General features: G+C 39.6%; 1 protein-coding gene across 1 annotated transcript in view; it reads left to right on the top strand.

Moving 5' to 3' along the window:
• The first annotated feature begins 17,045 nt into the window (after positions 1-17,045).
• Positions 17,046-26,465, top strand: part of LOC149192864 (delta-selinene-like synthase, chloroplastic) — a 34,374-nt gene continuing 24,954 nt past the window's right edge. Inside the window, exons 1-5 of the mRNA XM_089406480.1 lie at positions 17,046-17,174; positions 17,311-17,498; positions 17,606-17,718; positions 18,262-18,482; positions 18,564-18,661. Of these exons, the coding sequence (XP_089262606.1) occupies positions 17,046-17,174; positions 17,311-17,498; positions 17,606-17,718; positions 18,262-18,482; positions 18,564-18,661 (749 nt within the window). The remainder of the gene's footprint in view (positions 17,175-17,310; positions 17,499-17,605; positions 17,719-18,261; positions 18,483-18,563; positions 18,662-26,465) is intronic.

Here is a 26,465-nt window from a genome sequence, read left to right as displayed (position 1 = left end):
ACACGTCGCGGAATTCTTGGAATAGGGCCTTGTAAGTTTCAATTTCTTCGTCAGTACATGCGGCACCTATATGAATGTTCTCCTTGATTCCGGGCTTCACTGAAATATCAATGGGAATAGTACGAGAAATATTCCCTAAATTCAGCTCTGAATCAGAATGTTTCGTTGGATCCTGAGCGTCTTTGACATATTCAGCGGTAAAGATAGATGAAAAATCATTTTCAAAGGCATCATCCTTAGGTAAAAACGAAGATCTGTGATGGAGATCGTCCCATGGTAGATCATCTACACTTAGGATTTCGCGAAGTTGTTCGTCAGATGACACTTCTTCGGGAAACGTTATCCGTTCTAAGGGTGAGGTGAAAAGTGACTCTTCACTGACCACATTCATTTGGTCGGTTGAATGAAAGTCGGTAAAAGACATAAGAGCTTCATAAGCAATCTCATACGGACTCAACGGCATAACATCACCGAGTGAGTCTAGCTCAGAGTCAGAGGGAACATACCAAGGATCATCATAAATAATGTTTTCTGACGTGATCATATGAATTGTTGCGAACGAAGGGTCTGCATTGAGTGGAGGGAGAGGAAAAGTTCCCAGTAAACCGGAATCCTTAACTAAACCTACACCAATGTCCCTATAAGGGATTGTCGTTTTACCAACATGCTGGATAGTTTCTAAAGAGGTTGGGTCGGATGAAAAGTATGTCAGCTGATCAATAGTCACGATCTTACCGTTATGTGGAAACTTAATGACTCTGAAGACCGATGAAACGACCGCTGTCATAGCATATGACCAACTTCGACCCAAAAGAAGGTTGTAGTCTAGAGGGGCATCAACCACTTCCACATCCAGACTAACGGTTTTACCTTCGACCCCTATAGGCAATTCTTGTAGAATACCAAACGGACGGAACCCACGGCCATCAAAGGCCTTAAGGATGGTGGGGGATTGGTTCAACGAAGGAGAACCAAGCGATCTCCAACATTGAATCGACATAATACACGTAGAAGCTCCCTCATCAATCACAGTCCGATGAATAGGCCTGTTTTTGACTATCACTGGAATTTGGAAAGCCATTTGATGGGGGAGACGCGGTGTACTACTTTCTAGATCAAAGATCATTAGGTTCGGGTCCTGAACATCGACAGCTCCAATAGCCGACAAAAGCAATTTTCGTTGCGCTGGACATGATTGCAGCACTTCGAGTGCCGACATTGCTGAAGGTGAAACAGCTAAGTCTTCAACAATGTTGTAATTCTGGGCTGCTCTCGCATGTGGATTGAAAGCAGACCTTCGAAGTACACCCTTGGCGGGCGGCTTAATCACTAAGTCTGGGTTAGGTTTTTCGATCTGTAGTGGATCGGAACCAGGAGCTGAGGTTGATGGGTTAGAGTTAGAAGATTCTGCTTCTTTACCATCAACAGGAGCCTTACTACCATAATCTTGCGATCGAGTCGCAATCCTGACATGAGACATCATCAAAATGGGTTCTTCACTGGCATTCGAAGAAGAACCTATCATCTTATTTTCCTGCTCGGGAATGGATTCTTTAACACAGCAGGAGTCGGAGAACCTTTAACTATTTTCACTACCTCGGCCCGATGAGGGCAGTCTCTCGTAAAATGATCTTCTTCACAAATGAGACAAGGATAACGAGGTTTGCGCTTTTCGTCATTAGTTTCCGACTTTTCCGTTTTCTCCTTTGGAGCCTTGTCTGCTTTAGCCTTCTTCTTTCCTTTCTTCTTTCCACCGTTTTTGGATTTGGCCGTAGATGACTCTACAGCGTGAATGTCGGCGGTAAGTTCAGGAGGAGAAGACTCTCCTGTCGGAGAATCAGGCAAAGTGATAATTGGAGTATTGGAGGTCTTGGAAGACTTCTTCTTACTCTTCGTAGTCACGATACCGATCATACCATCAGCGGCATGAGATCCCGAAGGAGCAGCAGCGATTTGGTTTGACTTTGGAAGATCCGGAATTTTCTCGTGTAACGTACCCGACTGAGTGTAAACTAAGTCAAGGTATTGTGCCTGAGCAATGACTTGCTCCTCAGTAACTACGCCGGCCTTAGCTACATCTTCAGTAATTCTTGGTAATAATGATTTTACAAACCATTCAGCTAAAATTTGGTCCGGGATAAAAACTTTCACTAATCTCCTTCGACGTCTCCACTCATGGATGTGATCAGAAATGTACGTGGATGTCGATTGTTTTAGCGAAGTTAATAATTCCGTACCATTATCGTATCTGACTGGTAACTGAAAATGAGTTAAGAATGAAGTAGCTAACTGGCTAAAGTTGTAAAAAGAAGCCCGTGGCAACTCAATGTACCACTTGGCTGCGAGACCAATGAGTGTACGCTGGAAAAGACGTAAGCGGATAGAATCATCTGAGATGGAATTTGATGCACACCAGAGGTGGTAAGTCATCACGTGATTAGACGGATCCTCTCCAGACTTACCTTCGAACTTGGGTATATCGCTGGGCAACTTATTTGGCATTGGCGGCCAGAACGGAAGATATTGAATTGGATCGTTCGTTAGGCGCGTCAAGTCGGGTAAATCTAAAGTCGCAATAAATGGTAACTGCCGGTTAGGATCTCTGAAACTCTGAGTCACAATACCAGCCCCAGGAGGAGGATATCCAGGATAACTAGGAACAGGATTCGCATTGGGGATATTATATCCTCCTGGAAAACCAGGATTAACCGGACCGTACTGGGGTTGTTGAGGTGGTTGATAATTGTACCCAGGATACGGTTGATACTGGTAAACCGGTTGTTGGGCAGCTTGCCCAGGTTGATACTGTCCCTGGTACGGAGGTTGAACAAATTGAGGTTGAGTAGTAACAACCGTACTTGTACCAGGTTGGCCTGCAGGCATCTGGACTGTGGTTTGAACCGTGGGTCCAGACAACGGTACAGATGTCTGAGGAGTGGTTACAGGGACAGTAGAAACCGGAGCTGCCGATACTCCAGAAGTAAGCATGGTAGATGAAGCGGTAGTTGCTGCAGCCGTGTGAGGTGGAGTACTAGGTGCAATTGGCGGCTGAGTAACTACAGAAGTTACAGGGGTCTGAACACTTGACTGGACAGGTTGCGGTTGCTGGGGTGGACCAGGAACTGCAGGTTGTCCTGCTTGAGGTACCGACTGTATACTTGGTTGCGACATCTGTTGACCCTGTGACGGATCCCATGTTAACATTCCAGGGTATTGACTCGTAACAGGTTGAGGATACTGAGATCCATAGCCGTATTGAGGATAGGGTTGATAACTGTAAGGTGTAGTCCCATATGATTGCCCTTGAGGTGGTTGATAACCTTGACCAGGGTATTGACCCGTAGGTTGATAACCTTGAGGTAAATACGAATACTGGGGTTGACCTTGACCTTGAGGTTGGTATCCTTGAGGTTGATACCCTTGGGGTTGATACCCTTGGGGTTGCCATCCTTGAGGTTGCCATCCTTGAGGTTGATACTGATACTGAGGTTGACTTTGGGGTACATATTGAGGCTGGGGTTGATACCCTTGGGGTTGATACCCTTGAGGTTGCCCCCCAGTCACAAATGAAGTACCTTGAGGTTGCCCCCCAGGCATTAACGAAGGTTGCCCCCCAGGCGGTAATTGGCCACCTTGAGGTTGGTTAATGGGAGTTGAACCTGACATCATATAAACTTCACCTATACTCAATGGTACATTACCACTGTTTCCAACTAATAACCCATGATCAACAGGTTGAGGAGATGCTCCCGCAAAGGTACCAGAAAGTGACTGATAACCAGTAGGAACAGAAGGACCGCCATGTAAAAATGATTCAGGACTTTGCGAAAACACAGATGACTGACCAGACATATTTACAGGAGAATGAATTCCTCTAGGTGGAACCGGAGTACGAGGTGTAGAAAAACCTACTGAGTTGTCTAAAAAATTGGTTAATGCAAGGTACCAAGACTCACTTCTAGGAGGACTGTAAAAGATGGATTCACGCTCCCTTAGATCAAGGGTAATTAGATCTTCAGAATCAGAAACGCCTATTTCTTCCTCTGGAACAAGTTCTTCTATAGCAATTAATCCAACAGGAAGATTTTCGGTGATAATTCTTTCTATTCTTGGTGAATCAGGAACACTAGGAGTTGGAGTAACAGGTTCTGAAATTTCAGGTTCTTCGCCTGTTTCACTGGCAGATGAAAAACTACCAGCAAGCTCGGAAACTGTAACAGCTTCGGGATTGTAACCTGTTTCTAATCTTTGGTAATCTGGATGGACTACCAAAGAAGATTCTCCTTCTTCAGGTGAACCTACTCTACTGCCACTAGGAGGAGTTACAAGGACCTTTAACCCTTCTAAATGACCCGGAATGTTTTCAGGAGATTCACCCCGCGATTTACGGAGTTTTCTTAACAAATCTATCCCGGTAACAATCTCAGGAGACTTGCCCCGAAGTCTACGGGACTGTCTCGGTAATTCCGCCACAATTAAAGATTTTAACTACAACACACGAAATCAAAGTAAAAAATTTCAAATCAAACCACCTAAAGTCTTCTAAAGAACCAATCAAATTTGAAGCACACGCCTAAATAATCTAGAGCGTCAAACCACACACAAACAGTAGTCTTCCGGACCAAAAGCGCTAGTTGGTGATTAGGCCCAACCTCGCAGGATTCAGTACAGAAATAGTGGGTGGAACAGTTACCCCGGCAACCTGCTTAATGAATAGACTGGACCAAGTTCCTCCACTTTAACCGTCTCGAAGTGAAGCGAACCCCCCAGAAAATCCAAGTGAGTATAACCGACGTCTGCTCCAGGTACAGTGGGACCTTCCCTCCACCGTCACCTTGGGTAGAATCCTAGATATTATGGCCACTAAGGTTACCAATCACAACAATTACACCTGGGGGAACAGTCTAAACTCCGACAGCACGCAAGGGCAGAGTAGCAAGCTCCAATCCCCTTACCGGCTCCTTGACAACAATCCAAGGTTTACCGATAAGTGACCCCTGGCTCCTCGACAATGGTTAATCCGAGGTTTACCGTTTGTAATACGTACTGCCTGGCGTCGTTCCCAACGAGGGAGGAATGATCCCCTCACTGGTTCGGACACGAGCTCGTGTTTCTCCTTTAAGAGGAGCTTTCCCAGAATGTAACTGAAACAATTGGATTTGTTCTACTCAAGATAGACTATCTGTTTGGTTTTGTAGTCTTGGAGAGTTAAGTACTCACCTACTCCAAGACCCTAGCCTAAGCTATGTTGGTGCTTCAGAGCCCTAGAAAAATAAAGATTACTAGATTGATTTTAATTTAAGCGTTACTTTTAAGGTTGTTTCTTAAGTCAAAAGGTGATGGAAGTGAAACTAGTGGTGTGTTGACTCGACTCGAAACCACTACAAAATGCACCTAAAATGATTTATCCACTACTTTACTTTTTCGATGAATTGCTTAACTAAAAAGTTGAGAGAATGCAATCCTTATAAAAGCAACTTCTTAATTGAAGACAATCAAAGAAACAATTCGTTTTTCTTTTCCAAGCATAAAAACATAACTTCTCTTTACATGCACGAAAAAACTCTTTTCTTCTTTTGAAAACAAAAAGCTACTTGAAACAAGACTTTTAAGAAGATGTTTTTGTATTTTTCTTTTAATAAAGCAAATAAATCTAATATAACCAAAAATCAATCTTAAAAACTCTTAAAATCTATGAAAATGCACTCATAAGCAAACTAAAGGCAAATTTACTCTAAGCAATCTTAACGAGGCCAAAACTAACAATGATTATTTCTAAGGTGTTTTACTTGATCACAATCAAATCAAGGACTAGCTTATTGCAGAACCAAAAACTAGTCAAAACAAAATTCTAATCTTTTTGTCCTTTTTGAAAATGGAAATCAATACTTTAAAAACAAGCAATTCGAAATTTGACCCAAAACAACTCAAATGACAAGTTGCTCAAACAAGGAGACTTTACGGCAGGCTCAACTTCTAAGAAGGTTGACTAACCAGAGATATCTAAGGCTGGACAACTTTCTAAGCTCAAAGTCACTACAAAGCCTTTCCAAAAATCAAACCCTAGGTCTAAACTTCGTTGAAAACCACTAAAACACTCAAAGCTCACAAAACGAGTTCAGGTGAGAATTCTTGACAGGGTACTAAAGGATCTGGGCAGAAAACACTAAGAAAAAACAAAATCTAAAAGTAATTTAAGGCAAAAATGGAATTTTCTTAACTTTTACAGGAAGACGCAGGCCAGCCGTTGTCACAGGTGCGGCCCCGCACTGTGCAGTCGACAACAGCGCGTCCAAGGACGCACTGTGCAGCACACAGAGACTGCGTCTTTCTGGAAAAAGGAAGAAAAACTAAAACCAACTAAAGCTACAGCTAAGCCACCCAAATACTAATTCTCACAGTCAAAAACCAGAAAATAAAAATGATTTTCTCAAAGCAAAGTTCATATAAAGGAAAAGACTCTCTCATTAATGGATTCCCCAGCGGAGTCGCCAATTTGTCACACGGAATCTGTCAAGGGTGCGGACACGACTGACCTTCCTAGAAGTCTAAGACATTCTAATGACAAACAAGACAAAATGGAGTGATCTTTCTCTAAATACACCTTTTACAACATGAAAACTACAAGTGTTTAGGCTTACCTTATTCCAAAACGCTGTTGTTGAAGTCCGTTCTTGACGATCCGGATGAGCTCCTCCTTCAAGTCAATTCCTGCAACCACAAACAATCAAACAATTACCAAGCACTTGCATTTCATATAATAAAACATATATTCAACATGCAGACCAAGGAACACATGAAATAACTCATTAACACAAGCTATTGAGAAAAATAAACCAGTTTGTATTAATAACGAAACAAAGAAACTCTTACAACCTGGCCTTGGTGTTGTGCAAATTCCTCCCAGGGTCCATCAAGGGTTTTCCTCTACTTTGACAAAGCTCACCCTCTCCCAAGTAGAATCAAGTGAAGACAATCTCTCCTCACAAAGGCTCTAATGGAAGACCTAAATCCTGCAGCATTTACCCAAAGAAAATGTATAGCTCCAACCTCCTCTCCTTCTGGCTCAATGCCTTCATTTATAGTGCTGTAAAGAGGTTATTCAGGTCCACTATCAATGGGATCATCCCCCTCTATGGGTGGGATAGCTCCCTTATTGATGGGATAAGTTCCCCCTTAATAGAGATACATGAACCAACTGGAGGCGCATCCATTTCATCAAACCGACCTCTAGAATGTTCTAGAAGTAACCACAAGTAACTTTTTCAAGATAAAACTCGCGCATTTTGCCTTTTACAGAGGGACGCACCTGTCCCTTAACATACAGAGCGTCCATGGACGCATATTTTGTGAACATGGTCAGCGTCCCCGCAGGTAAGGCTAGAGAGAACCTGCGACCCCAGAGATAAACATGATTTTTACAAGACTTTCTCTCTTCTTTGAGTTTGAGATGGATAACAGAGGCATGAGACTTGCCTAAGAGGGTAGCATGACTTGTTGATTGGAGCCATACTAACTGTAAGTAGTCAAGGTGACATTTTTTAGTGTAACACTCCTGCCCTTTTCGATTGACAGAGCTTATCCCATGCTACGAGGGCCCATTTCCTTTTTTCTGTGCTGCCACTCCAGAGGAAGGATCTTTGAATGGATTTGATTTGCTGAAGGATGGCTTTGGGTGCCGGGAGGATAGAGAGCATGTACTGAGGGATAGCCTGGAGGATAGCTTTAGTTAAAACTAAGCGCCTCGCAAAGTTTAGGGCCCTGTGGGTCCAATGTTTGCTCCTTTTTTCCAGGTTTGCTATGAGCTTTTCCCAGTGGGTCTTTTGCCACGGCTTGGTGGTGAGCGGAGCTCCCAGATACTTCGAGGGGAGAGAGCCTTTGCGAAATCCTAGGATGCCCGTGAGATGGTTCTGAATGGAAACATGGGTGTTAAAGAAAAAGATAGTTGATTTAGAATGGTTGACTTCCATACCTGACGCTCTGCTGAAAAGAGAGAGAATAGCTTTGACAGCCTTGGCCTCTTTGACTGTGGGAGAGCAATGCAGCATAGTATCATCGGCAAACTGCTGATGAGTAGTTGCAGGGGTGGAAGGGAAAGGGCGCAAACCTTTAATGCTTCCTTCTGTTTTGGCTTTGTGAATATATCTGCTAAGCCCTTCCATGAGAATCACGAAGAGGAAGGGGGATAAGGGGTCACCTTGCCTTATGCCGCGAGATGGCGAGAAGGTTGCTGAGGGGGATCCATTAACCAGAATAGAGAAATTTGTTGACTTGATGAGAGCGAGGATCCAGTTGGTCCACCTGTTGTCAAAACCAAAGGCCTTTAATGTGGCCTCCAGATAATTCCAATTAACTTTATCAAAAGCTTTTGAAAGATCTAATTGAATCATCATTCCAGGGATTTTTTTTTACTGAAGAGTGTGAATCATCTCCTGAGCCAGGAGGATGTTGTCCAGGATCTGTCTACCTTCCACGAAGCCCGACTGTTCCTCCGAGATGATATTAGGGAGGATAGATTTAAGTCTGTTGGCGATGACCTTAGAGATGATTTTATAAATCACATTGCACAGAGCTATGGGGCGGAACTTTTCAGGAGTTCGGGCATCCTCCTCTTTGGGGATCAGGGCTAGGAAGGTGGAGTTCAGGCTTTTGAGAATTGAGCCAGAGCGCCTCGAGTCTTCAACAACTTCCCAAATCTCAGTTTTGACAGTTTGCCAACATGCTTTGTAGAAATTTATTGTAAATCCATCTGGGCCAGGGGCTTTATCATTTGGCATGTCTTGAACTGCTTCCTCTACCTCCTCCAGTGAGATCTTTCTTAACAGAGAGGCATTCTGTTCTGGAGTAATGAGTTGGGGAATGGCCTGCGCTATTTCCTCACATGCTGCCACTCGATCTTCTTGAGATTCCTGAGCAATTTGCTTGAAGTGGGTGGTAAGGAGAGAAGAGATCTCATTGTGATTCTGAGTGACTTCGCCAGCAGCGTTGGTGAGCTTGAGGATTTTGTTTGCTCCCCTATAATCCATTGTCGATCTATGAAAGAATTTTGTGTTTCGCTCTCCCTCCTTTAACCATTGGATGCGGGATTTTTGCTTCCAAAGGATTTCTTCCTGTTGGCAACGGAGATGCCATTTCTGCATTAGAGTCCTTTCCTGTTCGATGGAGCTTTCTTTGTTAATCCCTGAGGCCCAATCCTTGTGAATTTCACTTAGTTGGTCCTCTATATTATGTTTATCCTTGAAGATATTGCCAAATTCGGTTGTATTCCATTCCTTTATTTTGAGTTTGATGAACTTCAGTTTGGACTGAAGTTTAAACATTTTGGTCCCTCTGATAGCCCTGGGCTCGTCCCACCATTTTTTTATCAATTCCTGGAAATTTGGGTGAGTGAGCCAGAATTTCTCAAACCTAAAGGGTCTGTTTTTGGGGGTCTCAAGGAACGCAGCTTCCAGGGCAATGGGCCAGTGGTCTGATCCCCCACTGGGGAGAATGTCAGTGGCGACTGTTGTTCCTTCCAGTAGAATGTTTTCTGAAATCAAAAAACGGTCCAGGCGAGAGGCTATCCTGTGCTCTCCTCCTCTTCGGTTGTTCCAAGTGTATAGCCCATTGTTAGGGGGATGTCAACGAGCTTGGCCGAATCCATGAAGTCGACAAAGAGCTCTGAATCTTTATTGAGGCGTCTGAGACCTCCTTTTTTTTCCAGAAGGGAAGTAATCATATTGAAATCCCCTCCCATAATTATCTTGGAATGCTGGTATCTCTGCTTTAATTTTGTTAACATGCTCAGAAATAATACTTTATCTTCTAAGCGTTGAGGTCCATATACATTTATACAGAGGTAAGTTTCAGAGTTACCTGTTAGTTGGAATTCTGTAGCAATGTATGATCTGGTAGCTTCCATAGAGGTGATTTCGATGGTTCTGGAATCCCAAAGAGTTGCGATGCCTCCTTCCCATCCTTGGCTTGCAATGTCTATGTATTTGACAGAGTTTCCTAGCTTCCTGGATATGTTCTCTAGCTGAGCAGAGGTGCATTTTGTTTCTTGAATGAACATGATGTCTGGCTTTTCCTGTTGTAACTTCCTTTTGAGGAGTCGTTGCTTGTTGAGGCTGTTGAGCCCTCTTACATTCCAGGAGGTGATTTTCATTGGAAACAAGGAGGTTATTGGGGGGATAGGAAGGAGTGCAAGTCCTTCATTTTCCCTGAATTGATCAAGAAAATACCCAAGTCATGGAGGACCTCTCCGTTTGTCCTTCTTCCTCTTCTTTTATTCTGCTTGCGTCCTAATGAGTGAATAAACAGGGTTTTAGGATGGTTACCTGTGCCTTTCATGATTCCCAATCTTTTCTTTTGCTTGTCCAATGCAGCTTGTTGTTTTGCAATGAAGAGATCTCTGATTTTCCTGATTTCTTCCTCGGGGATGTTGTCCAGCCCGTGGGTTTTCCATTGCTTTTCCATAGCTGGTAAATTTACTCCTTCTTTTTCTAGAACTTCGTTGAGTTCCAGGTCTTCACTTCCCCCATCGCTTGTTAGCATGTCTATGTCTTCGTCTCTGTCCTCTGTTGCTTCCTGAGTTTGAGTTTCTGTGTTTTCAGTGAACTCCTCAGCATCCGTGGTTCCATGGTCGGTATTATTTTGTTGGGGAGCTTCCGGAAGCGTAGTTTCTTTTTGGTTGCCTTCTGAGTCTGCTTCTGAATCTAAAATGATGAACGGATTGAGGGTTCTGCTAGGATCCGTTGCTGCTTTATTATTTCTTTTCCTGTATGCCCTTTGGCGAGGTTTTGGCTTTTTAAAGACCTCTTGGTCCTTTGCTGGCTGCTCAGTTTTGGCCTCTTCTACTGGTTTGTTTAATGGACATTCCCTGATCAGGTGGCCGTGTTCATGACATTTTCTGCATCGGAAAGGGATCTGAACTCTAGCCACAGCCCTTCATGCAAGGCGCCTGAGACATCTATTTCAATGCAGATCCTGGCACAGGAGGTGTACTTCCTTTGCATGGTTGCCTCTGAGGCTTTTATGAAGGTGCCGAGGCGGTCTCCGATGCTCTTGAGGGTTGCTAGACCCCAGTAGTCTATAGGTAAGGAGAAAAGCCGGATCCAAACGGGGACCCGGGTGAAAGTTTCTTTTTCAGGAGCAAAGTTTGCTTTCCAGGGCCTCATGTAGAGGCCTGCGGAGGAGAGAAAGTACGGACCTCCATCAAAGATCCTATCCTTATCTTCTAGGTTAGCAAAAACAACAGTGAAAAAGCCTTTAGCTCCAAGATGGAGTTTGACATCACCTTTTGGTCTCCAGTGTTGCTTGATCCAGATGCAAAGAGCTCGTTCTGTTGGCCACAGGCCCATAAACTTGCATATGATTGCATGCTCCATCATGTGGTCTCTGTAGACCTGGATATCTGGGTCTGAGAAGACCACTCGGAGAGCTTCCTTCTTTTTTGGTTTGCAGTTACCTTGCAGGTTGTTTTTGGAACTGAGGTTGGGGGCTTCCGCATTATCCTCCTTTTCTGCAGTTCGTTTTCCTTCTCTGTGGTCCTTATCTTCGTCTGACGGTTCAAGGATTGGAACCGAGCTGCTCTTTCCTGCTACAGATTTGTTCACGTGCTTTTTCTTTTTGTTGCTGTCCTGTTCTGGCGTTTCTGATCCATGATTTGGATCTTTCTGCCCCTGGGCTGCCATTCCAATGCTAGTACCAGGACTTTCTGACCGGGCTTCATAACCTGAGATCTTGAAACCTTCAGCTATTTTGTTCTTTTGCATGACTGCGTTTCTGTAAGATGGGGTCCCCATGGACCCCCCTTCTGTCATCTGTCGGGCCAGAGCCCGGCCTCTGTGTATGAGAACCTCGAATCGAGGTTGGTGTGCTGCCAGTGCTGATGGGAGAATCAAACGGTGCAGGGAAGGAACCCTAGGAGCACTCACCTCTGCGCGCTGTAACACCAATTCTCTTTAGGGAAAAGCCTTTATGACAAGCTGGAAAACTTATTTTACATTGAGCATGAGATCTATATATATATATATATATATATATATATATATATATATATATATATATATATATATATATATATATATATATATATATATATATATATATATATATATATATATATCTGGTTCTGTGTTATGTTCAGCTACGAGTTCTCTTTTTATATTAAGGGTGGCATGGGTTCTGTCGACCCGATGCTGATTAATCTTGCAACACAACTCGGTTAATATTTGCGTTATGGTTATTTGATTATGGTAGAGGTTTTATACATATTCATATTGTCGCAGATATTCGGAATCTTCCGTTATTGTTTAGTTTTGTTCCACGGCTGTCCTTGGGCGGAGTAAATGGCTCGGTTACCCGGCCCTGTGTTTACTCTGGAAAGGAACCAGCCCGAGATTTGCTCTTGCCAAGAGCCATAATGGTTTCTTGTTTCATAACTCGGTTTTCTGCTATTATTGTGCATCAAACCGAGTTGATAGCCGAACACGGCTTGGCTTTAATTTCACAGTTCTGTTTGTTAACATGCTTAGATTCTGGTTCTCTCGCTCTGAGTTAGCAGATTTACATGTGCTCTGAGGTTCTCAAGTGGTTTGCAGTGTTAAATATTTCTTTTAAGAATATTCTTGGCCGCAGGGCTAACCCGCACCACAGGGGTTATGTTTCTTTAGTTATATTACATTCTTTTCTTCCTGCGATATATATTCTGTAACATATTCTGTTCATGGATTCAAAGTGAGATTTATGAGACAGGGTCAGCCCGCATCACAGGGGTTACCCGATGCAAATGTTTATGCTTTCTTTTATCTGCTATATATATTTACATGTTCGTTTTCCAAGTTTATAAGCTAAGCTCGAAAGAGGTATTATGTCGGCCGGCAATATGCCGAGGTTATGGTTTTATTGCTTTGCATAGATATACATATAACCCTTAATCTCTTTATTTGGCCGACTCTCTTCCTTGTTTATCTGTTTGGGAAGTTAGGGTCGCTAGCCTCTCTGTTACCACCGACTTTCATTTACCCTTGCTCGGGTTACCCTGACAGCGAGACCCTCAAACTACTCTGTTTGGTCCCTGTCCAAACCCAGGATACGGGTTCCTAAGTTTACACGCTTAGGTTCTGTCCGGAAGCAGGACGCCAATTCCTAGGCTTATATGCTTGGGTTTCTGTCCCACTCTAGCATCATCAGACAGTAGCAGTGGTAATTCCCCAAAACAAATAAGAGATACATATGAGTCATACAAGTACTTACGTGGTTTAACACAAATGATTTACAGGTATTTGCAGAAAGTAATTTAAGAGTTCAGTCCTACTTACCTGGTCTCTGCCAGCCTTAAGTCCTTAGTAGGTCACCTGCAAATTCATGCATATCGATTTACCGCCCATCCATGAGACTCGTCTTTCGAGACCAGAGTCTCCCCCCTAGCTCCCTCTTGCCGGATCTCTATCCTCAGCAAGGTTGCACTGTGTGCTTGACTATCTGGTCCTTACCAGACTTAGTCTTTCAATCACTTCCTCGTTTTTTCTCCATTTTCTGCCTGTCTCTACAGCACAGATTTTTGCCAACCCCCCCTCCCTTTTCCCTGGGAACTTTTCCAGTTAGGGAGGGTGGTTAAAGTCAGTTCCAATAACCGACTTTTCTTGCCAACTCCCTCCCAGGAGTTGCCAACACAATCATGAGTATTCTTTATTAAACCTTTTCAATGCATTTGAAAAATAAAAGAAATACTCATAAGATCCTTTTCTTTTAAAACAAAATAATAAGATAGTCTTGCAATGTCATTTTTACTTCAGTCTTTTACCGTAGTGAAATTTAAATATTTACATTCTCCTGGGGTCATCACACATATTCATTTACCTAATTTTCTTATCATATAATATTTAAATACTGTACAAATATATGTTAAATGAAATTATTTTTATCATATAATTTTTTATTAAATAAAATACTAAATTGTATACCAATAAATGCTAAATGAAATTATTTTTATCCACTTCGTTTTGAGTATTATATAAGTGTCAAATGAATAATTTTTCCTCTGCAATTACTAAGTTTTCCTATAATACGGTTTGTTATCCTATAAAATTATAGAATGTATACGAAATAGTTGAATTCGAGGTGTAAACAGAAAATTTGAGGAAGTTAAAACATTAATTATTAATTTTCTTCGTTTATTTTTCATTGGAAAAAAAAATTAAATCTATTTTTGTTAATTATGAATATATAATTATATAAATTAAATAGTTGATAAATATGGATAGAGATAAAAGCATTTGATAATATATTTTATATTGTCAAAATTAAAAAATTTATAAAAATTATTTGTATAGGCTTTGTTAAAATATCATGGGTCAATACCATAGTTTCCTACTACATGCCAAACAAACCATAACCCATATTTTTTTTGACATCTTTTAAAAATTAATCAATTTAATTAAAAATACAAAAATGACATAACAATTTTTGACATAAATATCAACCATTTTCACATAAATATCAACCCTTTGATATGTGACTTGTAAAAAAATATCTTAAAATAATGTGTGAAAGTTAAATCCATACCATTCAATGATTCTAGATAAACTCTATAACACTCATGTTTCGTTGGAAATACTCAGAACCATCATAGAGAGACTAAGAAGGTGAACTCCAATTATAGATACTTTGTGCAAATTTCCAATCGATTACCTTCAGGTGGACACCACTTCATCATTACCTTCAGGTGGACACTAGGGCAAACAAGAAGCTTCAGAAGACTATTGCAGCAAGCCAAAGCGCACTCCATGATCCTGCCACCTAGTATGCCAGAGACATTGAGCAGAAGATCACTGATGTGGCTTATTTGAAGGCATCCCTTCATCAGGCTATGAGAGAGGAGAAAGAAATCTTCACTCAGGTTCATGATTGGTCAGGGTTCTTTGCCAAGAAAAATCAATCGTTATATACTCTGTGACAACATGCTCACTAATTGTTCAATGAAGCCTTGACCACACCCAACCTCAACCAGTGACAAGATATTCTTGCATAGAGTGGATTTCTTGAGAAGCAGATCCAGCAGATTAAGGATGACTTGCACGCAACCAATGCTCTACTTCGTGACCTCAAGCGATCAACAAGGATCCATTTCTAGAAACTAGAACAACTTTGCACAAAAGAATATACTTAGTGGAATGCTCTACTGAATGCAAGACCGAGCCAATCACCAACTGAAGTTACCGCAAAATTTATTGAGCAAGATAGCACCCTCAGGGATCCCTGGTGGTCAACCCTTGTTGTCTATACACAATTCAAGATTGTAGCCAAGCAACCTGTCCCATAGTTGGGTCCTTCATTTGAAGGAGAACCTACAACACATGAAGAAACGATTCAAGAATATGTAGGACAAGCCGGAGCCCTGTAGTAGCAAGAAGAAACATTAACATAAACAAAGGATTGAATCGGGGATGAGTCAATTGATTGTGGTCGGGGCCTGTTGGGTCCTTTGTTTTGCGGGACAAAGTTTTTGACACATTTTGATGAGTGTGACCAAAGGGTAGTTGTGGAGGAAACAACTGAGGAAAGAAAGAAAATTTGCCAAGATCCATTAGACACTGAAGATTGGTAAGTGGAAAATATGGGGACATGGAAGTGCAGCTGAGCCGCAACAGTCATCAATGAGAGATGGAGCAGTCACTTCTGAGCCACAGAAGAAACCATGAAGGAAAGGGTGTGGCATCTGAGGAAGTGACTGGCAGTTCAGGCTAGTGAAGTTTATAAAAACTAAAGGAAAAGGAAATGAGAAGAAAAATCTCATATGTTGAGATGCTACCACTAAGTCTATGAGACTTAGCATGGTTCTGTGTTTATCTGATTCTCAGATACTTTATATGCTCGCTCTCCTTTTCCTATTAGAATGGTGATAGAGCCAGAATGTAATGATGCTTTAAGTTAATGGGAAGAGTTGTGGGATTTCATTATGGTTCTAAATGTGTTAGTTGGATGTGCCTCTTCAAATTTTTTCATATGAATGAACGTATGTCTTCTATCTCTTGGATGTTTTGCTCGTTATGATTTGCGATGATATATGTCAAATGTTATGGTTTTTAGAGTAGATGGGAATGATAGTATTTGCATAACTCTCCTTGACACATGGTCCTAATCTCCATCTTAATAAGGGCATAGCACACCTCATGTGATATGACTTACTCCTGTTTGGTAAAGTGAAAATATCGACGTTCCACTAAACTACAACAAATCTTTTGTTGACTCCTGTGCTTAAACCAAAGATCTCTGTCCTGTATAATTTTATATGAAAAAAAAACAAAAATGCTAACTATTAGTTAATTATATATAAATCTTTTTATTTATATTAATTTATAATATTTTAAAAATTAAAAAATTATAATTAACAGATATATATTTAAAATATTAAAAATATTGTAAATTTAAAAACATCAAACACATGTCAATATTAATAATATAATTAACATTATTAATATAATAGTTTAATAAAATATAGGAATTGAGATGCACTAAAGTTCAATTTCACTCCCTTCAAACACACCCAACATTCACCTAACATCATGGAATTAACTTTGACCTAACATTCGCAAAAATATATTGTATATAGTTCAATATTAACTTTACGACTTAACGTTCGCATATGTATATATAAAATATAGTTTCATATTAACTTTATGACTTAACGTTCGCAAATATATATAAAATATAGTTTAATATTAACTTTACTCTCGCCGACCTTTCGCAAATATATATAAAATATAGTTTAATTTTAACTTTACTCTGACTGAATGTTGCAAAAATATATGACATAGTTTAATTAGCTACGTTCAAGCTTTTATCGTGCGCATAATCCATATTTCCATGAAAGCACCAATATTCAGACGGTTTCACAGTATAATATTATCAGTGGGAGGGCATAGAAATTATCCCAAATTTTTTGTCTGATGCTCCGAACTCTCTCAAATATTCTGTGCGATTTGTCTTTTAGCATCGATGTCATCTGAGGCTTCGTATTTTTTTATGTCAAGCAGGAAATTGTAGTGTTAGGCGTGTATATGGCTGAGATTTCTGAATCTGCTTCCACCAAAATGAGCAATGAATTTTCCATCCCTCGACGCATGGCCAATCGCCACGGAAACGTGTGGGACGATGAGTTCATACAATCCCTCAACTCGCCCTATGGGGTATACTTTCAGTCTCTCTCTCACATGGCACCTATCTCTAGCTCTGTCATCTGCTTTTTAGTGTTTTGTTTGGTTGTTTGGTTGGCATCTATCTCATTCTCTATGTTTTTTTTTAATTGCACTGAACTGTAATTAGGCACCGGCATATTATGAACGCGTTGGAATGCTTGTTGAGGAGATCAAGCAATTACTTTTGAGCGAAATGGAAGATAGCAATTATGATCTAATCAAACGTCTTCACTTAGTTGACACATTGGAATGCCTCGGAATTGATCGACATTTTCAACATGAAATAAAAACAGGTGCCCTAGATTACGTTTACAGGTATGTGAATCTGGACAGATAAATAAATTTACTTTAGCGTTTACATATATGTGCACTCCGATTTTGGGGCTATTTTTGATTCCCACGCTGACTGATAAGCTGAGTAGATGTTGGAACGAAAAGGGCATCGGGCTGGGATCGAGCGATTCCTGCAAAGATCTTAATGCGACAGCGTTAGGATTTCGTGCTCTCCGACTGCATCCATATAAGGTGTCTTCACGTGGTATCAACTGCAATTAATTTGATGTAAAGCTAAGATATTTTCTAATATTGTTAGGCAGTATAAGTGAAAGAGCGCACTATATTGGGCTAGCCTAAGTTGAATGGTGAAAGTGAAAACGTTTATTAATAAACATTGAACTTTAGAATCTCAACTAACCTACTTAATAACCTACTTAATGAATCTCCTCGATAACAAACAGCAGGTATACATATTTGCATAAAGAAAAAAAAAAAGAGGATGGCCTAGCTGTAGTTGATCTTGTAGGGATTTTGTTAATTCCGTCCGGGATTCGAATCTCGTAGCTGACGCGTATTAAATGAGCTCATTAAAGGTGTTATCCGCTGACGCATTCATCAAAAGTTCTTTTTATATTACTAAACATTGAACGAATGTGTTGGAAATTTTTAATGTAATAGGTGTAGTTGTTTAAAAAAAATAAGAGAATAGATGTAGGTGTTTAATTTTTTACTATCAAAACACATGCTTATTTTTATTATTTTTAATTCAATTCTGTACTTATCTTCGAAAGTTTCCAAACAGGTGTGTTGGAGAATTTCAGGGGCGAAAACGCGAAGTTCTTCTGCAATTTTACTGGAGAGAAACGAGTGAGAAGCATGTTGTCGTTACTTCGAGCTTCAGACATTTCATTTCCCGGAGAAAAAGTGATGCAAGAGGCAAACGCTTTTACAAGAGAATATCTAAATCAAGTTTTAGCTGGACGCGGGGATCTGACCGACGTAGATCAAAGTCTTTTGGAAGAGGTAGATCAAAGTCTTAATTAAAATTAAATGAAGGATGGTGTCCATGGTTTATAAAGTATTTAACTTCATACTGTTGTTTAGGTAAAGTACGCATTGGAGTTTCCCTGGTATTGCAGTGCGCCCAAATGGGAGGCAAGGAGCTTTATTGAAATATATGGACAAAACAGCTCGTGGCTCAAGTACTAGCCCTCTTAACTATATATATTAGACTTATCTTCAAATTACGAAAATTATAATGCCATACTAAATCCTCTTTCCAAATTTTTATTTACGTCTAATTTCAACCAAAAAGTTCTGGAGTCTTTTGTTGTTTTTGTAAATCCCTATGAGAGAGGAAGAACCATAGTTTGTAATAGCAGTTTATTTTATTAATGAATAGAAATTTGTGGTGTGTGTGAAAATTCTCTCAGTGGCAAATAAATATTTTTTTAAGCTTCCCTCTGCTAAGATTAAAGATCATGTGTGTGAAAAACAGAGCATTGTTCTCTGTTCTGTGTCCAGTTTATGTTGTTTTTGGGATTTTGACAGAAAAATCTCCAACACTGGTATCAGAGCTAATCCAGGCTCTTTGAAGGGTTCAAAGAAGCTGAAGGAAGGATTCTTACTGCAACAACTTCTCCAGCAGAGTGAAGACTCAAGCAAAAGAATCCAAGGTATTTCTCAAGTTTTTTCTGTGTGTTGCTGTTGAAGACAATCTGCTATTTTAAGTATTTGAAGTATAGTCAAGGAGTGCAAAAATGGCTGGCACCAGCACGAGCAATAGCATGGGTATGCATCTCAAACTATTTGATGGCAAAAACTATGACTATTGGGCAATAACAATGAAAGCCTTGTTTGCTTCCCAAGACTTATGGGAAATAGTTGAAGATGGTTTTGAACAACCAGCAGATGGAAATGAGTTTAATGCACTAACTCAGGGAGAGAAAGATTTTTTAAAGAGCCACAAGAAGAAGGACTCAAAAGCCCTCTTCTTCTTGTATCAGGCAGTGCATGGAAGCGTGTTTCCAAGGTTAGCAGCAGCTAAGACATCCAAAGAAGCATGGCAAACTCTTAAAACAGCCTATCAAGGCATGGAGAAAGTGAAGACAGCAAAGCTACTGTTGCTGAGAAAAGATTTTGAGAATCTGTGCATGAAGGAGTCAGACAATATTGACTCATTCTTCACTCAAGTAATTGGCCTGGTCACACAAATAAGATCTCATGTAGAGATACTTGAAGAAAGGAGGATTGTGGAGAAACTATTGAGGTGCCTACCCTCAAGGTTTCATGTGATTGTCACCACCATAGAAGAGACAAAGGATCTCTCAAACTTTTCAGTTGATGAACTTCATGCATCACTGATAACACATGAGCAGAGGTTGAGTAGAAATGAAATCTCATCTCTAGAGCAAGCCTTCAAGACCCAGCTGTCCTTTGGAAGAGGAAGAAGTCAAGGCAGAGGAAACAAGAGAGGAAGAGGCAGAAGCCAGAACAGAGGTGGAAGGAACAGTCCAGCGAATGCTCAAGGAAGAGGCAAAAATCCAAATCAGAACCAAGGCCAAGGCAACAGCCAAAAAAGTGGACACCATCATGCTCAAGGACAAAGGTATGAAAAATCCAATGTCCAATGTTATTATTGTAAAAAATATGGGCATTATGCTAGTGAATGTAGAAAGAAGCAGCATGATGTGAATAATAGCTCTAGTGCAAATATTACTAGAGAAAATGTCAGCCAAGATAATGTATTGTTAGCTTGTAATATGGCTGAAACAAATAGTGAAGATATATGGTTTCTAGACTCCGGCTGTAGCAACCATATGACAGGAAACATAGCTTTGTTTTCTGCTTTAGATCAAAGTGTGAAGTCACAAGTCACACTTGGGACTGATAACAAAATTTCTGTTATGGGTAAAGGAGAAGTTAAAAAATTTACAAAGCAAGGTGAAAGGAAAACCATAGCAGATGTCTATTATGTTCCTGGAATGAGATGTAATCTCTTGAGTTTTGGACAGCTTATTCAAAAGGGTTACAATGTTTTCTTTGAGAATGACGTATGCACCATCATGGATATTCCACCCAGCAAAAGATGTATTGCTGAAGTGAGGATGACGAGGAACAGAATGTTCCCTCTCAGAATAAGGGCAGATTTGAAAAACAAAGATGCAATGGCAGCGGTTACCCAAGAGGCTTTCCAAAGCCAACCAAAGGATGAAAATTGGTTGTGGCACTTGAGATTTGGACATCTCAACTTTGGAGGTCTTAACTTGTTGAACAGAAAAGGAATGGTAAGAGGATTACCATTGATAGAGAAACCGGACAGCCTTTGTGAAGGCTGTATATTGGGAAAACAACACAGAGAAAGTTTTCCATCAGGGAAAAGCATAAGGGAAAAAGCACCCTTAGAAATTGTCCACTCATATTTATGTGGACCGATGCAAACCCCATCACTAGCAGGCAGCCAATATTTTCTAACATTTATTGATGATTTCACCAGAAAAACTTGGGTCTATTTCCTTAAGAATAAAGGTGAAGTGTTTGAAAAATTTCGAAATTTCAAGGCACTTGTAGAAAATAAAAGTGGGCTGCGCATCAAAGTTTAGAGAACAGACAGAGGAGGTGAGTATATTTCCAAAGAATTTTTATGTTTTTGTAGAGAAAATGGAATACACAAGAAATTTACAGCAAGGTACACCCCACAACAAAATGGAGTTGCTGAAAGGAAGAACAGAATCATTATGGATATGGCGAGGAGCATGTTGAAGGCAAAGCATTTGCCAAATGATTATTGGGCTGAAGCCGTAAACTGTGCTGTATATATCTTGAATAGGTGTCCTACAAAAGCTGTAATGAACAAAATGTTGGAAGAAGCATGGAGAGGGAGAAAGCAAGGAGTCGCCCACATGAAAGTTTTTGGATGTGTGGCCTATGCACACATTCCTGATCAGCTAACGAGGAAGTTGGACAGAAAAGGGGAGAAATGTATCTTCATCGGATACAATGAGGAATCAAAGGCTTACAGGTTGTATATCCGATCCACCAAGAAATTCTTTGTGAGCAGAGATCTTCAGTTTATTCAGGAGGAAGCTTGGGATGGAAGCATAGAGAAAACAATGAATGTTAAAAAATGTTTGTCTCATGATGAAGATGATGAGGAAATAGTATAAATACATCCCCAAACAGTAGCGCCAACACAAGGACAGAAAGGAACACCCTTGAGGAGAAATGAGAGTGCTTCTCCAAGCACACTACAAGGAGGAAATTCAAGTGCGTCTTCAAGCACTTGTACACCAAGTGAAAGAGGTAAGAAGTTCAGAAACTTGAGTGACATTTATAATGAAGGAGTGAATTCCTTATTTGCCTTGTATTGTCATGTTGATGATCCTATTCATTTCGAAGATGCTATTAAAGATAAGAAATGGATAGAAGCTATGGATGAGGAGATGAATGCCATAGAAATAAACAAGACATGGGATTTGGTTGAGCTACCAAAAGGTAAAGAAGTTATTGGAGTCAAATGGGTTTATAAGACCAAATGCAATGTTGAAGGCAAGATAGAAAGACACAAGGCAAGACTTGTTGTCAAGGGATACAAGCAGCAATATGGGAGAGATTATGAGGAGACTTTTGCACCGGTTGCAAGAATGGAAACCGTGAGAGCAGTGTTGTCCATAGCAGCACAAAACAAATGGAAAGTCTACCAAATGGATCGGCATTCCTAAATGGAGTGTTAAAGGAGGAGGTTTACATTGAACAACCTCTAGGCTATGAGAAGAAAAGCCAAGAGCACAAAGTGTGCCGATTGAAGAAAGCTCTTTATGGGCTGAAGCAAGCACCAAGAGCGTGGTACAGTAGGATAGATTCCTATCTACTGGAAAATGAATTTGACAAATATGAGGGAGAACCCACCGTCTACATCAAAGAAAAGGATGACAAGATTTTAATTGTTGTCTTGTATGTTGATGATGTGATTTTTACAGGTAATGATGACTACCTCATTGAAAACTTCAAATGAGTCATGAAAGAAGAATTTGAAATGACTGACATGGGTTTGCTAAGATACTTCTTAGGAATAGAAGTAGATCAAAATGAAAATGGGATTTTTATCTCTCAAGCAAGATATGTAAATGAAGTGTTGGAAAGATTCCACATGTAAGAGTGCAAGGCAGCAATCACTCCCACGGTAATGGGATTAAAACTCAGCAAAGAGGACAGCAGCAAGGATTTTGATCCTAGCTTGTACAAGAGCATAGTTGGTAGCCTTATGTATTTAACTACAACTAGGCCTGACATAATGTTTGTTGTTAGTTTTATTTCCAGATTCATGGAGAGGCCAAAAGAGGCCCATTGGCAGGCAGCAAAAAGAATTCTGAGGCATGTCAAAGGTACAAAAAGATTTGGCATTTTGTATACTTTTTCAGAAAATTCAGATTTAGTTGGCTACATTGATAGCGATTGGGCTGGAAGTGTGGATGATCGGAAAAGCACATCCGGTTACGTTTTTCACATGGGTTCAGGAGAAATTTAATGGGCTTCCAAGAAACAGCCCATTGTGGCGTTGTCTACAGTAGAAGCAGAGTACGTGGCAGCTACAGCAGCAGCGTGTCAAGCGGTTTGGATGAGGAGACTGTTAAGAAGTCTATGTCAAGAGCAGGCAACAACAACAGTGATTTTTTGTGACAATAGCTCAGCTATTGCGTTGTCCAAGAATTCTGTGTTTCACAAGTGAATGAAACACATTGATACAAGATTTCACTACATCAGAGAATTAGTGAACAACGGAGAAATTGTTTTAGAACATTGTAGCACTCAGGAACAGGTTGCAGACATTCTGACAAAGCCATTGGACCAGAAAAGCTTTGAATTTTTAAGGAAGCGTCTGGGTATGATTGATAACCCAGCAGTTGAAATTAAAGGGGAGTGTTAAAATAATAATTTCCACTGCAAGTTTATTTGCGATGCGATCCATCGCAGATCGCAGATCGCTGCCCCCTCCACTTCTTGTCCCATGCGCTGCGATGACGAATGATGATGCGATGCGATCCTATCGCATATCGCAGATCGCAACATATGTGTGTGCCCCAATTTTGTGTTCCGACCAAATGGGATTATGCGATGCGATTTAAATGAAGTCAATGGGTGAAGTATGGGCCAGCATTAAATGAAATTTTACGTGAAGTAAAAATTTTTCTTTACAGCCAGTAAATGTCAGTAAAACAGTAAATGCAATTTACTGTGGGTTGGTAAGTTTTGGTGAAGTTTTTAATTTTATTTCAGCGGGAGTATGGGCACAAGTAAAAGCTAGTATGGGCACAAGTAAAGCCTGGTAAAAACATTTAATTCTTTTTTACGGAAGCATGGCCAGCGAAAACGTGAAGTAATTTCCTTTTGTTGTCATATATATATGTAATGTTTTTTTTGTTGTGTTGATGAGTGTGAAGAAGGAAGACGCAGCAGCACCCATATAATAGTATTGTAATGCACAGCAGTGCGAAGAAGTGAAAATATAGAACGCAACAGCGTGAATGAAAAAGAAAGGCAGCATCAGCAAAATAGAATATATAGCAGACAGAGTAGTCTGTGTCTTTTGTTGTTTTTGTAAATCCCTCTGAGAGAGGAAGAACCATAGTTTGTAACAGCAGTTTATTTTATTAATGAATAGAAATTTGTGGTGTGTATGAAAACTCTGTCAGCTGCAAATAAATATTTTTTTAAGCTTCCCTGTGCTAAGATTAAAGATCCCGTGTGTGAAAAACAGAGCATTGTTCTCTGTTCTGTGTCCAGTTTATGTTGTTTTTGGGATTTTGACAGAAAAATCCCCAACATTCTAAATTTGTTTCCCCTTCTCTTGATGGGTCAACTTCTCCCAAACAACGTTCTGGAGCAAATATATTCTCCATCTAAGATGCAGGAGCTCTCAGAACTTACGGCCAGACTCATGGACGACTTGAGAGATTTCGAGGTATTTGGCATCTAAATCGAGATTTATTTGCATGCATACAATTCTATGCAAAATACTGATTCGTCTTCACTATTTGCAATGAAGGACGAGAAGGAACACGGGGAGATGGCTTCAAGTATAGCTTGTTATATTAAAGACAATCCTGATTCTACCGTCGAAAATGCGATAAATCACATCAAGGGCATCCTTCATCTCTCCCTTGAGGAATTGAATCTGGAGTATCTTAAGGACGACAGTGTACCATTATGTTGCAAGAAGTTCAATTTCAATATAACACGAGGAGTTCAACTTCTGTACAGATACGGAGACGGCTTCTCCGTATCTAACAAGGAAGTGAAGGACCAAATATTCAAAATTCTCGTCGATCAAGTGCCTATCAAGGAATAATGGCGACCGGGTTGCTGTTACTAGGTCTGCGTATTAAGTATGTTACTGTTACTAGGTGTGTGTATTAAGTATGTTTTGAATAACTGAGGCGAGTAAGAATAAGAGTTTTAGTGCAAATGTTTATGGACGTAGTTTAGCCAAGTTCTGCCAAAGTGCCTGTGGAAATTGTTCCCCGACAAATTCCAAGTATCGTGTACCGTAATTACAATCATCACGCAATCACCGCTGCACCATTTTCCATTTTTCTACTGTATTCTTATATGTTTTATCATACTGAAAAATATATTATATTTTCTTGAATTTGTAAGATGTTTACTTGGTTGGATTTGTACGATGTTCCGTATTATCTGTCTACAATTTCTAGGTTATTTTTCTTTTTCCTTTTTCCTTCTTATCTTTTAACAATGGTATCAATTTTATAATTTATATTTGTTTTTAGTGTAGTTTAATTAATTATTATTAAAATTCTTTTTTTCCAAAATAATTTTCACATTTTTTCGGAAATACCACTCAAGATTTTAGTGGAAGTTCACTTTCAATCATAGCTACCAGTGGACAAAATTGAGTCATAAATTTAATGTTGAACATTAAGTTATGAGCCAATTATGAGAGAAAATGTTTTATAAATATAACAACAGGATTTTCACTTTTTTCTTGGATTTGGTATATCTATTTATTTTTCTTACCTACTATGAAAATTTGGCTATTTAACTAGTTAAATTGCTTACTTTGTTACTGGTTATATTGTTGCTATGAGTCTAGATCTTGTGCGGGCAGTGTGCCATCCCAGACAGAAATTGGGCTTGAAGTGAGTTCTCTCGCCCACCCAATGATGGTTGTTCGCTTGGGTTTTCTGATGAGAAGATGAAACTATGAATATACTTACATCGCTTCGATCTTTTGATTAGAAAATGAATGGATAAATATACTTATCTCTTTTGATCACGATTTGTGGGTATATAATGTTAAAGTCTACATATATATAATGATAATGATAAGGATAAGGATGGGTATTTAGAAAAATTACATATAGAAAAGGAAGAAAAATAGAAACAATTGTGAAATTGGAAAATTTATATTTTTCAAATTAGCTCTTGCTTTGGGAGGTAGTGAAGATATTAAAGTAAAGAAAACAAGAAAAATAAAAAATGATTGAAAATAGATTATTACTATTTTTTTAAATATATTTCTATTTTGACAAATACTATATAAATAAGTTTAGAATGATGATTTTTTAAATATCTTTCTATTTATTAAATAATGAATAGAGAGCTGTTAGATTCCTTAGATTTTAGATTTAAGTTCTCTAGCAAAAAGTAGGTATATTTTTTTTAAGAGGTAAATTGCATCTTTAAAATTATTATATTATAGAGATATTGGAAAATAAGTTATTAGAAAGTGTTCAAAACCTAAAATGAATTAGAAAAAAAAGATTATAATATTTCAGTTAGAAAAAATAAAATTATATTTTCAAATTTTTAAGATGGATAATATCAATTTTTAGCTAATTAAAAAGTTTCCATTCAATTTTTTATCATATCACATGGAATTCGAATTCAAACATAAAAATGGGTAATTATACTTTCAAACAGCACGAGGACTTCAATTTCTCTTTAGATACGGAGTGGAACAAGAAAGTAAAGTACCAGATATGCCTA

This window comes from Pinus tabuliformis, chromosome 2_2, assembly GCF_031772625.1.
Source record: "Pinus tabuliformis cultivar Carrire ecotype Pingquan chromosome 2_2, CPIR1, whole genome shotgun sequence".
Classification (NCBI taxonomy): Eukaryota; Viridiplantae; Streptophyta; class Pinopsida; order Pinales; family Pinaceae; genus Pinus; species Pinus tabuliformis.
This window is presented reverse-complemented; position numbering and strand designations above follow the sequence as displayed.